This window comes from Ammospiza caudacuta, chromosome 6 (genome assembly GCF_027887145.1).
Source record: "Ammospiza caudacuta isolate bAmmCau1 chromosome 6, bAmmCau1.pri, whole genome shotgun sequence".
NCBI classification, from domain to species: Eukaryota; Metazoa; Chordata; class Aves; order Passeriformes; family Passerellidae; genus Ammospiza; species Ammospiza caudacuta.
In genome coordinates this window covers 31,908,237-31,923,316 of record NC_080598.1, presented here as the reverse complement: position 1 = coordinate 31,923,316, position 15,080 = coordinate 31,908,237, and the positions used below count along the sequence as shown (strand labels likewise).

Here is a 15,080-nt window from a genome sequence, read left to right as displayed (position 1 = left end):
CAAAGTCTTCCAACTGCATATCATTTTTTCTCAGAGATGCTAAGATAAATCCATTGCTTTCCAGAGAAGCCACTTCAAAAGTAGTTACACATATGCCCTCAGAAGCAGTTAGTGCCTAAGAAAGGCAGGGGAGACCACACAACCAGCAAACAATCAACTAAGACTCGATCCTAAGTTAGGACATAATAAATTGCTCCAAATAAGTAATTATCTACAACTACATTCCAAACCTGCTGAAAAAAGATGACCATTCCCAAAACAGTCTTTGCAGAATATCACATTACTAAAAATACACAGGATATTTCAGTGAGTGTTCTTGTTCATCAAGAAAATGGATAAGGGCTTCATGTAAGAGAAATATCTTTGCTTCTTCCCGTGGAGAAAGGGGCTGCTTCTCTTCCACATGCTGTTCTTAGAAAGCTGTGTGTTTATTTCAGGAGCAGTGCTGGTCCATATTGTGAGGCACCATGCAAGCCTGGGAGCTGAGCACGCCTCTCCATATGCAAAGCAATGGCAGCTTCCCATCTCCCTCAATCAAAACAGTGAAAAGGAAGATGTGCATCCTCTCAAAAAGGCAGTGAATATGCAGAGTCCACACCAGTGGGGAATGTAAAGATACATTTCCAATGGTCTAGCTCTCACTGTAACAGTAGTGTGATGCAGCCAGAGTCCTAACTGAGAGAACATTGACAGTGTAACCAAAGCTCTGATGTCCTTTGAATGATCAATCTTACAGTCAGTGGAACTGCACCTGAACTTCAATTTAAGCCTTGAAGTTATGCAGTATTAATTACTCCTTATTTGTCATATTTATATTTTATTTGCCTAATGACAAAACAATTCAATTTCCTCCTTGTCTAGGTCTAACACAGCTTAATACCTCTATATTCTGTTGCCATCTTATTGCAAAAGTTCCATACCTTCTTATTGATTTCTCATGGACATCTCCTCGCAGCACTGACTACTTCTTTGCAGCACAGCCAACAAACTCCAACTCTTTTAACAGCACAACCAAAAGACTCCAGCTCTCTCCTCACCCAGCTAAGCCACTCTTTTGTAGCGCTCGTCTTCTTATTGGACACAGCTGTGGCCTATTAAGGGCAGGCCTGCTCCTAATCTTGATTAGTACAGCTGCAACTCCTTAGGTGTGAGACTACCTTCTGCACTATTTTCTTACATTCTATCCCTTCACAGTATTCTAGCTTTTCACTGGTTTCCCTATAGCATTTGTTATTTCCTACTCTTGCATTGATCCTCTTATTCCTCTCCGGGTGGTTTAATTTGTTCATACTTCGATTTAGAAGCAGAGGTATCTATGGCATTGAACAGTGAAACACACAAACGCACAGCTCCAACTTTGTTCCAGATTTCATCCACCACTTTCTGATGGTTTTCACAATGCTTATCAGAAGAAAACTTGCACAAAACATGCCTAAGATATTTCATGTGATGCTTTATGAATTCCTTTATAACTCCCTAAAAATCAGTGTTAATTCTTCTTCCTGAGTGAAAGACTGGGCCTCACCACTGACAGTCTAAAGAAAATGAAGTGCTGAGAGAAGATCTACATGAGGAGGCTACCCTAAAAGTGTCCAAAAGGACATTCAGATTACATTTGACACATCCTGCAGAGGGGAGTAAGGCCACACCTTTATCAAAAGCAGTTCCAAACGGTTTACATATAGGTGTCACTGAGAGTTTTGAAACGAGATTCTGCTGTTAATGTGTGCTCTACTGCTCCATTCCTCTGATGAGGAGTTTCACAAGTCTGTTGCAACTTCTTATCAAAAGCTTCATTTCATTTGAAAACTTGACTAGATGCTTCTTCATTGAGCTTTCTTGGCAGAAGGGTCCTGAATGTTAGCACAATGTCCTCTAACAGCAAAGATTTAGCACACAAAGACAAATATAAAAAGACAAGCATTTCAGAAGAATTGATTGGAACATAAAAAATTTCTATGCACATGCACATGTAAGATGAGCTCTGCCACTATGTAGTGGTTGAAGAAGATTCTGCTGTCATATGTACTCACAGAGAAGCAGCACAGCTCTTTGCAAGGAAGAGTTCTTCCAATTTAAACTGAGAGGTTCCAGAGCAGAGGTCCAGCCTGCATGAAGGTATAGATAAACTAATCACAGAAATTTAACCACAGCTAAACAAATGTTATTTGACCAATTATCAGTTGACACTCAGTACATGCCTTTATGCAGTCCTTGGAAAAGAAACACAAGAGTATTATTTAGCCAAAATTGGACTCATTGTTCTGAACAGCTTATATGCCTGTAGAGTCCCTTCCAAGCTAAAGGGCCTGAAGTCATACAGGGACTCCGTGAAGCAGCACTTATCTGGTCACACACATCTAGATGACAGCACTGTTGTTCTCATTAGGATGACAACTTCTGGTACTGACAAGTGATTCTTGAAATGTTATTCCATGCTGAAGCAGTTTTGAATGTTAGAGACTGAAAAACAGTGGGATATTCTCAGTAGAATAATCAGCTTTTTTTAATTGAAAATTCACATATACAGCCCATGGTACTCTGCACAAATGGATGCAAACAAAGAGCTTCATATAGTACAATGCTTTTTGGACTGATCTCACAGTTACTTATATATACACCAGCTGAATTGTTCAGTGCAAATGTTCCCATGTCTGTTCCTGACACTGGATTAAAAATTAAGACAGTCCAGCCTGAGACTTTTTTTTCCCAGAGGCACCAAAGGCAGCTTTCTCAGTCACTCTGTCTTGAGACGGAGAGCCTCCCGCCGTTGTTTCTGAACCGTCCTGGAATCTTCCCACAGACTGGGTCCTCTGATGTTCTCCCAGTTATCAAAGTTGGATTTTTCCAGCTTCTGCAGACAAACAGAAAAAAAAAAAAAAAAAAAAAAAAACAGGGTCACCTTGACAGATCCATGATTTAAAGTACATATGATTCCAAATTGATTTTTTTTTTTCACAAGAAACTCAATATCACCATTGGGTTGATGAACTTTAATCTAGTCTGCATGAGAAGCTCAGCAAGAAAGAAAAACCTAGTAGTTATCCATACTTCTATATAAATGACTAAGATAGGCATTACTGAATCTGCTTGTCAGCAGGTAAGTAACATTTAAGGACAGGAAGCACTGCAGCATCTGAGCAAGACTGAAGACACCTTGTATTCACTTTTTCTCCTCTCACCTTGTTTTCCAGATCTGTTCTTCAACTGCAAGTCTGCCAAACACTGAAGTAGTAGGAGTGACAAGTATTGGTATAGCTCAAACAGAAGGATTAGTAATTAGTGAGCTGAAGTATCTTGTCAGCAAATATACAAAGCATGCTGGAAAAGATTAGTTATCTAGCACAAAGAGAGACAGCAACGGTGCAAACCCCTTCAATCCGTGTGGTTTTAACTTGAGAGAGGTATGCAATGCTTTCTGATGACTAGTTTCCCATGGCACCCAGCCACCACAGACAGGCCTCTTACTAAGTCATATATGAGATATGCTACCTGACTGAACTGTCTGGTATTGAAAAACTAGATTTAATTACCTTTCTTTTTTTTGCCTACTCCTATCATCCCCCCGTAGAACTACCAATGACTTACAGGCAACGTAAATGAAGAACAGGTGCCCTTCTGACCTCACCTACCATGAGCTGCAGTCAAAGAACACAAACATCTATTGAATCTCCACAGTCCCATTGGCAGAGGCTTAGCTGTCCCTTCCCAGGACACAGACCTCAAGTCCCACAGGCCAGCAGTGGAACAGCACATTGGACATGGTGGGGAGACTGAGGAGAGGGTCTGCACCACTGCCAGAATCAGCGCTGTCCTAGGTGCTACTGAACAGGGCAACACTGCATTCCAGTAATGAATGATACTTAACTGCAGTAGGACTCAAACCTGACCTGTGATCAAGGCCTCATCTCAGCAAATGCTGTAAAAATACACCAGAAAATACTTCACCCTGCCCTGAGCCTGTGGCCTAATTTGTCTACTATCAATCATTCAAATAAATGGCAAACACCCAGGGACTTGAATAATAGTTGCAGAAAAATTCAACAGCTATAACAGAATAGACCTACTGCTTAGTTCATGTTATGTGAAAGTTTCCTGACACTTCTACAATTGAGGAAATTGAAATTAGGTTAGTCAGATATCAAAAGAAATTAGGCAACACTCTACAGAAGATATATGAGAACACAGGCACAAACATAGCAGACTTTCACAAGGTAAGAGCAACTGAACTTTTTGTTGAGTTGGCATAGGTCTTTCTGAAGAATTGTCTTTACTACTTTATACATCTTATGCTTAGCTGGTACTTCATTTCCCCATGAGGGATCTGAACTGACATGAAAGGAGAGAGAAGGAGGAAAGGTACACATCATCCATCAGTGACTATCTCCTCTGATTGCAAATTCGGAATTTAACATCTGATTCTAATGGAAGCTTCAAGGAAACTACACTTAAAATAACCTTGTACTTTAACTGAAGGGATGCATGCTGATTTAATTCAACACAAAGGTATCACACACCTGTGAGGATCTCAACTATTCCGAAGTTGTTTGTCTCCCAAAGCCTGAGCATTAATCAACTTTTACAATAAGTACAACAAAACTTGTGGTTTTGTGGATAGGCTACATAAAGAAGTCTATCAAAAGACACATGCGTACTGAGGATCTTTACCAAAAAGTTGATACTAATTTGTCCCTGAAACTTCACAGAGACTTTATAGAGAGCAGGTTTGTCAAAAACAGGACACATTTCAAAACTATCATATCCAAACAAATCAGTACCAGAAAATATCTAGGCAGCTTCTAATAGAAACCATAAAGGTACCTAGAAAACACACTGGGATACACTGACAGAATGAAACAACCAAGGGTTACAATGTGCAGTGCAATGAATGGCACTGCCTGAGATGACAAATAAGATCTATTAATCAATCAAGAAATAAAGATTCTAATGCATACATAGGAAGACTATAATTTTTTATTATCATTGTATTCATAGAGATCATTAACATTTTGTGTCATGTATAAAGACTTTGTAGTCTTACTGCAATTCAAGAAGAAAGCACCTTCCTTACTAGCAAGAGTATCTGCAAAAATTTAGTTTATGGGATAGTTATCAGTCATCAGAAGGCAGAATGATTTGACATTCCAACTTTCTGAACTGAAGCTATCCAATTTTGGAATAACAGAGCACAACTGTTGCATGTGGATAAGCAAAAGAAGGAGTGTCACTACTGAAAGGGGATGTGAGAATCTGTTCTGCAATGCTTTCCTACTGAATAGCTATTTTCATATGTATCTGTGCTGGTTCTGGATGGGGTAGAATTTTTTTATAGTAGCAAGTATAGGGATATGTTTTGGATTTGTGCTGAAAATAACGGTGGTAACACAGGGACGTTTTCATTACAGCTGAGCAGCTCACACAGTGCCAAGGCTGTCTCTGCTTCTCACTCCACCCCACCTCAGTGAGCTGAAGGTGCGCAGGAGGGGACACAGCTGGGGCAGGTGACCCCAACTGACCACAGGGATATCCCACACCGATATGGCACCATGCTCAGCATGTAAAGCTGAGGGAAGAAGGAGGAACAGGGGGACATTCAGAAAGATGGAGTCTGTCTTTCAAAGCAACCTTTAGACGTGATGGAGCCCTGCTCTCCTGGGAATGGCTGAACACTTGCTGCCCATGGGAATTGGTAAATTAATTCCTTGTTTCACTTTGCTTACACCAGCACCTTATGCTTTAGCTATTAAATTTATCTCAATCTATGAGTTTCCTCCCTTTTACCTTACTGAATCTCTCCCCCTTCCCATCATGAGGAGTGCATGAGCAGCTGCGTGGGGCTTGGCTGCTGGGGTTAAACCAAGAGAGTACCTCGCGTACAGCTGAGTAAAACCCTACCCTTTTTGCTTGGTCACTGATATGAAAATTCTTACAACAGAATCATCCCAGAATAAACAGCTACATTAGATGTAGGCTAAAGACATGCACATAGCTACATTGTAAATTCATCTTAGTGATGAGAATACAACCAGATTGACAGTCCTCTTAATTAGGTGGAGCACAAGCTGCAAAGTTACACAGCTCCTTCAGATTGCCTGAGCTGTACAGTGAGAATGCAGGCAAACAGCTAGTTCTGGTCTCACATGAAGCTGAAGTCAATATCTTCCATTTTATCTGGCTAGGTCTTCTTAATTTCTTATTTATTTTTTTAATTTGAGCCACTTGGACATTGCCTACCTAACTTTATGAAGACATCACATCACATGTTAAACTACTTCCAGCTTTTACTAAACTGAAATTCATATGAACTGGAAGGCTAAAACTTGAAATACTTCTTCTCCCAATTCAAATGTACTAAACACTCAATCATTGGAGACTACACTGAAATGTAATCAGATCAGATCAGCAGCATTTTTCCTGCTTGTTTAAATAGCCCAAAGGATATTGAAAATTAGCTGTTTAAAGTAAGATCAGTGTAGTCCATTAAATCTACTGATTCACTCCCTAAATCAGCTAAACTGCCTCTTAAGAGTACAGGACTGACAGAAGCTGTAAATTCAAGGGAAAAATGCAGTTATTCAGACAGGCACAGTGAAAAAGAAAAATATGCTCAACTGTTTGCCTCACTTGACTTTTAAGACTTATCAAATGGCTTGACTAGTGAAAAGGTACCAAAAAGGACATAAAAAGACCTTCACTTCTTAATTGCTGGTTCAAATGCCTGGCTTAAGTACAAGTTATAAGCCTCTGACAGCCTTAAAAAGATAAAATTTAAAAAGAGAGCTTGAATTCTACTCTTGCAGGATAGTCTTCATGCCCCAATACACAAACTGAAGTCTGCTGAAATTCATTTAGACCTATTAGTGTTCAGGCTGAGTAAATTCAAGGTGGCCACTTGCAAAAATGCTTGGCTTTAGTCTCAGTTTCTCACATGTGAAAGGAGGGATAAGAGAATCCTGTTTACTTTACAGCTTGATGAAATAAATTCTGTGATGAACAACACAGAAAGAAATAGCTCTGATATAGAGAGCAAATTATTTCCCATCATTATAGTAAGCAAACCCATTTGCAGACAAAAGATGAGCCAGGGAAAAATATCCTCACGGCTGTAAAGAGGCAGTGAAAGAATTAAACCAATTGAACAGTCTGTTTTTTAAAGGTGTCAAAAAAGCTTGAAGAGACAAAAGGTATATTGAGGAGCTCTATAATGATATATAGATGAAGAGGTACAGAATTACAGCTAACACTGAATCTGCTGTCTTGTGTATAACTGAAAATCTTCATCATCGCACTGATACGGCTTTAGTGGGTTTTTTTATATAACTCTTTCACAGAGCCATCTTTCTGACATCTCATTTTCTTAATATAAACTGGGTGTTACTTTGCCTAGGAAGTGACATAATTTAATATCTGCAATTAGTGATTTAATAATCTGGGATTTAATAGCCCATGATTAGTGATTGAATCCTCAGTTTAAAAGGAAGAGGTTTTTTTCCAATTAGAGAATGTTTAGTTTTTATGATATTAGAAAACAAGCAAGTTAGTAAGCAGCAAAATATGGCCAGAATAAGATTGGTTTTTGTTCATTAAGGGAAGAATTGCAGGGGGTAAGGGGGGACTGGCATGTAAGTATCCAGAGAGCTGCTTCTCCTTTTGGCTTTACTGAAGACTGGCAAAACCCAATAGAAGCTTTTTGCTTAATTCAGTGGGATCCAATAGCATTCATCTATAGCACAATTAATTAACCTATGGTGAACTGGTTTTAAGAGACTCTTTCCCCATGCATTATTTTCCCTTTAATTATGCCAATTCAATGATGTGGGGCTGTGCTCCAACCAGAAATAACAAAATAGTTTAGGAAAATAAATCCATACTGCTTATGAACAAATCCTATAGAGGCACGCTTGAAACACTTGAACTGGCTGAAGGAAACATTGGTTGAAGAGAAAAGTGAAACATCTTTGAGTGACTATTTCACAGAAGATGTGTACTGAGGAACTGCACCACCAGTTTGTCTGTGCAACCTTTTCCATATGTAAAGCATGCAAACAGGACTTGCCTCCACTTCAGAGGTGTCACAGAGTTTAATTAATGTTCACAGAATACTGTCATAGCTTTATGCAAAGGTATTATAGTGATACAAAGTGCTCAGTAAACTAAACTTTATTTCTATCACTCAGTTAAAACTACATGATTACACAACCTTGAATTTTTTAACATAAGAGAAAATAACATGAGACAAACTTCCATCTGGAATTAGGCCTTGCCAAGATTTCATCCTAATTTACAAGAAGTTTTCCTTCTTAAAATTCAGAGTCTCTTAAAAACGACAATAAATCTCAGAGGCTAATCCAGTGCTATTTATGCATTACAGCTGCAGATCACCCAAGCTGGACTTCTCAGTCCAAAGGATGCACAAGCTTTATGACAAAGTCAAAACAATGCATGCATGGGTCATTTACTTTCAGTGTATCTTCTTTTTCTAAGCAAAAACAAAACTCAGAAAGGTCCAACATAAATAATAGCAGGATTAAAGTAGTACAACTTCAAGATCAAACATCCCAAATTCAGCAAATTCCACTTTTAATTAAGCAATTAGGTACATTTAGGATAGTTTTAATTTCTCTCATATAGAAAAGTTTTATGAAGCTATGGTTATTCTGTCCCAGAAAGGGAGGTGCTGCTTACTAAGATTTATCCCTAAATTCACTACTTAGGAGACCTAGCAAAGTCAACAGCATGAAGTAATTTCCCAAATCTGACTCCTTGTTCTTGCTAAGTTTATATCATACTAAACTTTAAAAAGGGACGTCCTAGTTACTGCAGCACAAGTCTCTAAAATATAAGCAGCCAGGGACAGACTTTTGGGATGTTTGCAGCATCTTTTTCAACTAAATAAAGGTGAACTTGACTGAAGGGGATGTGTGATCTTTAACAATGCGGGAGACCAGCAAGTGTAAAAAATGACATTTCTTTTGCTGCTAAGAAGACCATACAGATTTCTACAGCACGTCTCTACCTGCAGCCCAGAAAGCCCTCCTGACACCAATGAAATGGTTGATTTCAAACAACTTCCTAAGACTATGAATACTTGGAAGTGTCGACATTTTTTTACCTTCTGTATATAAAATCTGGCACAGTCTGTCCTTCTAATAAAGATAAAAAGAAACTCTAATAAAAAAAGGATGAGGTGTACCATGATAAAAAATATGAGACCCATGAGTCACACATGGTGTTTTTCCTTCCGAAGAGATATGAAAAACAAGGTTTCTTATGTGAGAGGGAAAAGCTGCAATGAACACCACAGCAAAGGACTAAGAGATTACCACAACAAGAAATGATCGGTTACCACCACGAAACTACTAACAGAAGTGTGTGGGCATAAGAAAAGAAACAACTAGAGAAGGTTCACAACAACAGTGTCAAATTAAACTTAAATCCAGGCCATTAAGAAACTACTTTAAAGTAACCACACTCCTTCAAATCAGCAGTCAACCTCACCAAGCAGTTGACCCTTCTGAATTGGTGGGCTCAGTCTCCTGCCTCTCACATGCTCCCCCCCACCCTGGTGTCAGTTGGTTCAGGTAACATTCACACAGTTAGTGTAGTTTAGGACTTCTGCTTCTCATCTACACCTCCCTGCTGATTTTCCACTCACCTCTCTTCCAGAATTTGCTTATCAATTTATATGCTGAAACAGAATGCTTTTCCCTGTTGAGAAGCTATGATTTGGGCTAAACATTAACAGGGCAATTTCAAATCTTTCAGCCATAAATAGTTTTTCAGTAATATCACCGGCTACTGTTTGATTTGTGCTGTTGTGCAATTTCTCATAGGGGAAAAAATCCTCCTGTTTCTTCTCTACAGCTAACATCCCTTTTCTAATTGATGAGGACAATAATAGGAGCATTATTCCCATACTATACTGCCAGTAACAGTAAAGCTACTTCTCAGCAAAACTGCTGAATGTACAGGTCATAAATAATATGTGAATAACTACCTTTCATTCTATTAGAACCAACAGGTCTTCAAATCAAATCAGGAAGACTTCTGTCTTAAAAAGATCAAGGCATCTTTTTAAATTTTTACAGCATGAAGTTTTAGAAGGTAAGGTCTGGGGTCTTTCTAGAGCTGGAAGGTATGTTGGTTTTGAAGTGCATTGTGCTTAAAGACAATTTGTGTTAGAGCTGTAAGATGGCACAGGGGGACACTGGCTCTCCAATGACTTGAGGGGAAGATGCTATAAACAAGATGGATTATTACATATTGACTTACCAACACCATTTTCCTCAGCCTGTGAACTTCTCAGTGATGCCTCCCAGCTATCCCTGGGCAAATACCAAGTTTTACCAGACACACAATGAAGTCAGGTGTTAAACTTGGGGACTGCTTCATTCAATTTTTAGAAATTTGATTCTTTAGCTAAGAAGTGTGCAAACTCCATACTCAGCCTCCACCAGAATCTTGCATATAATTTTTCTGTTTGATCAGTAAGCCTGTTAGAACAAGCAGTAGCTAGCAGCACTCATTAACACAATAAATGAAAGAATTCAGCCATGATGTGTGCATACAACTTGCCCTACTCAAACTTTTGGGCTTTTCTGCGACTGAGACAACATACAGTGTTGGCCCTAACATGGTAAGAGGTGGTCAATTCATGTGGCATTAAAAACCAAGAAAACACACATGGAATGCAAGTTGATACTAAGGATCCTATTTTGGAGAGAAGAGACAGGGTGATGAGAAGAGATCATTTGTAACAGTCCCAACCATGTTGGCTGTCTGACTGATAATCACTCACCTTATTTTCCATCTATTAGACATCAGTGTCTTCTTACTGGATAAGGAAAGTGCAAATGAAACACATGAAAGAAACAGCATTCAGTTAAGGAAAAATCCTGTGCTAAGAGATGACCATGAAAGAATTTACTGGACTATTAAACAGAGATGCATTCCAGAAATAACACCAGTAAAAAGTGACACCCTATGACCTTTACTCTGGAGGCTTTTTTCCTGCAAGAGACTTTTCGACCAGAATTCTTCCTGTGCCATACCCATCACCAAATTCCACCTTCATGTGTTTCTCTAGGAAAAACTATGAAGATAGTTTATAGTTTGAACACATTGAACTATGGTACAGAAAACTATTGAGATGTCAAAAAGAAAAGGTCAAAAACTATAGGTTGGCTATGGACTGTACATCTACTTAGAATAAAATTCCTAACACAAACTATCTGAATTAAAATCCTTTCCCAAGGCAGTTTCTATTGATGATAAAATAACAGAACTTTGTACTTCTCTACAAAACACTGTGTTGAAGACTCACAATGAAATAAAAACAGAAAAGAACATGTCACAGGTGAATAAACTGAAATACAAGAAACTCAGCTTGTCCCAGACACACCATGGAGGGCAGTTGGAATCTAATGGCTAGGCTGGACAATGCACCAAGAAAGAAGAGTGCATGGAAGGAACAGAGTGATTAAAGGAAGAAGAAAAGTATCTCAACCTCTTCATTTATCTAAACCTATTTATTGTCATGACAGTCACTAAGGAGGGATATTTTCCCAAGATCTCCATCAGCTCTCAAACAGCTCAAGGCATTTAGCCACCACTATCTTCACAGACATTGAAGTAAATCAATTCAGTACACTAATCTGTTAATTCTTGAACAGCAACAAAATCAGTAATCCTCTAGTACTGATAATGCCAGCAACAAGACACTTGCAGATATCAATGACTGGCATCCAGGAATTTCTTTCTAGAGCACTCCTGCTGTCCACACACTTGGATGCAATTACTGTGTTCCTACACTGTCATTCCCTGAAAAAAAGGTTTCATCCATTCTGCTGGCACCATGATCCCTGAAGTTATGTCAAATAAGCAGTAAGTGGCCTGAGTCTTTTTCAGAAGAGCTTATTCAAATTCTTCTTTTAAGACGAATTATATATATTTAAGTAAATATATATATATTATATATATATATATTTAAGTAAATATATAGGTTATATTCCCAAAACACCTATCCAAATACCTACTTTTAATTTTTCAACTGTCCTCAATATACATTTTAATATTGCAATTACAAGTCTTTTGCTGTAGTTCTCAGGACAAACAATTAAAAAACTTCTGTCCAGAACCATTGTTGACTTTTTGTGATTTATCAAATTATTAGGAGTGAAACCTTCTCAACATTCATACTCTTTAAGTCAAGAAAGCAGCATTCTCTAGTCTGACCATTTGCAGACCATTTGACTATTATGTCAATTGCAACGAGTTGAAGGAAAACCTTGTAAAGTTTTAGTTTTGATATTTTGAAACACAGAAGACTCATTTTTCTTGCTGTTGTGTTCAAATGATCTTCCCAGCTATTAAGAACAGACCTTACTTCTAATTTTACTATAATTTCTGCAGTAAAAAATATTCAATTCCTATGACCTTCTTCCCATGGAAGTATTTATATGAAAACACCATTCTTCTCAGTCTCTTTCATATTATTTAAATCTTTAACTTTCTTTTAAGGAATTTTTAGAGCCCTAAGTCAGTACAGTCAGCCTGTTCTGCAATCTGTTCTTAAAGCCTTGTTCAAACCCCAGATATCAAAAGGAGAACCAGAATTTCAGTCCCAGCCTCACCAGTGCCACACTCAGAAGTAAAATCACCTGTTCCTACATCTACCATTCCTGTTCATATTCATACACTGAATTAGCTTTCGTGCCACAACATCACACTAGAAGATCAAGTTGAATTATTTATTCACCGACTCCTAAATCTTTTTCAGAGTTGCTGCTTTTCAGAATGCAGTCTACTCTGCATTTTCAGTTTTTGAAATAAATAACTTCAGCTACTCTAAAAGGTACTTGGCACTTTTAATGGGTCCATGTTAGCAAGTTATATGAACAGCTCTCTCTCCCTGCCTTGCCATAGTTTTACTATTGCAATATTTTCGTATCACTTGCACATTAGTAATGATTTCACAATTTCTTTCACATCACTGATAAAAGTACCCAATAGTACCTGAATGTCCCAAATTTCCCAGAACTCTTTTTTTAATAGTATCACCTTCCCGCCTAGTGATGATTCCCAGAGAACCATCATTCCCAGACTGAAATTTTCAGCAGCCACTGAAGTCTTCCAAGACCATTCCTAGAACATAGCTATAAACCATCAGAGTCTAGTAGGTATCTAACATCTTGTTTGATTATTAAGGAATTTGGAAGCCCATCTGATTCAAATACAAAGGACTTTTTTCTCTAAAAAAATACAGATACGTTTTCGAATGTTGCTACTTTGTCAACATGGTTACTCATTATTTTACATCCTCATTATTTTATTCTTGGTTTGCTACAACACCATCCTCTTACCCCTGTCCTTGTCAGATTACTTATCAGACAGCTCTGATGCCCTTAGCATCTTTTATCAGTCTTCCCTGCTTTATGACTAACTCATTTACTGTTTCCATAGCAATCCTTCACGTTTTTATTTATTGGAATATTTTTCCTCTACTTTCAATTGCTATTGATTCCCACTGAATATCACATATTCGATTCAAACTTAAATGATTTTTTTCCACAGCAAAATGTTAGTAAATTCTTAAGGAAGCTTTTATTTGCTAGAAAAACCCCTAACAAGAATTCTATATTTTGGGGTCTGATGTAACTGAGGCCAGATTTTTTAGTGCTCATTAGACCATTAATTTCACAGAAGTACAGAAACCAAGTGCTAGAATAAGGAATGCTATTTTGAGACTGCATTAAACACATGAAGAGGAATGTACTATGACTGTTAAAGAACCACGAGAACGGTTTTCACTCATCATCATAATCAGATTTTTTATCTCCCCTTTTCAAATAAATTTTTGTCCTTTCAAATAAAATACTCAGGCTTTTGTCACAGGTCAAACACTTGACATTTTTTACAGTGTGTTCTACAAGGCCCAGCTCAGCAGCAGAACTACATTCACATTAGTACCAGCATCACTAGTGGACAAAGCTGTGATTTATTAGGCAAAGGGGAGCAGCAGGGTCTAATTGGTCATATGAGGACACAAAAGTGTGTGAGAGGAATGCATAAACAATGGAGAGTATATGCAAAGGTAGCTTGCTCCTCTGGCATGTCCCAAGACACAAGATAAATGCCATTATTAACAGATCTGAGATACAAGAAATGCAGTATGAATTACACATGTAAATTCTTCCTTCCTTAAAATAGTATCCTGACCAGAAACATTCCTTTTATAGTTTGAGAAGATATAATTTAGTAAATGAGAAGGTAAGAAAATGTCTTCATGTTAATTTCCTCACGATAATTTAGGTCTGTGATTATATCTTTTTACATCACCATGACCACCACATCAGAGACAAAATGCAGACTTCAACATGTTTGAAATATTGGAAATGTCCTACTTCTTTAAATATGCCCATAAGGGCATATATGTACGCTTATAGAAGAAATTATGACATTCTAGAAGAATTCAGTATGAATTCAATATGTACACTTCTGTAAGGACAGTAAGATCTTGGGGAGGGCCAAAGGACATTTATCAGGCAACCATGCTTCAAAAGAGCTGGCATGGTATCCTCAGTAACAACTGCAGATATAATGCTAATAATATTGTAAAATAAGGCTTTACATATCAAAACAGCAACTTTTTTTCAACTGCCCTTGATCTCTTATCACACCATATTTAGTAACAGCCACCAGTGTAATCCTTCAATGTGACCTATATATTGAATTAGAAGGTGTTCCTAAGAGCTGTATTTTGGACAAGTCAAAAATAAAGGAGAAAAACGGCCAGCCAAACCCCTCTAGTGTGGAAAAAATGGGGTCCACAGAAAACTACTCCTAAATGTTAGCTGCAACTGGGTGATTGGTTAGATTTTATCCACCAGAATACAGAGCTAACAGTGACTTAAAATTGTCACACACTCAGCAGCGTGGAGCCTGCAAACTATGTGCAGGACTGCTGGTAGTTTCACAAGTTTCACTGAAGCAAGAAATTAAAGTGTGCTTGCAAGTTGGTGCCCATAATAAAGTATATATTGATATTAGATTTCAAAACAATAATCCAAATCTATTTTCAT

At 38.0% G+C, this 15,080-nt stretch overlaps 1 protein-coding gene across 3 annotated transcripts in view; it reads right to left on the bottom strand.

The window, feature by feature from the left end:
* Positions 1-2,291: 2,291 nt before the first annotated feature.
* The window catches only part of LOC131558604 (cytochrome c oxidase assembly protein COX16 homolog, mitochondrial), a 44,835-nt gene continuing 32,046 nt past the window's right edge, over positions 2,292-15,080 (bottom strand). For all 3 annotated transcript variants that reach the window (XM_058806466.1, XM_058806467.1, XM_058806465.1), the window contains exon 4: positions 2,292-2,854. In XM_058806466.1, coding sequence (XP_058662449.1) covers positions 2,738-2,854 — 117 coding nt within the window. In that variant the 3' untranslated portion in view covers positions 2,292-2,737. The remainder of the gene's footprint in view (positions 2,855-15,080) is intronic.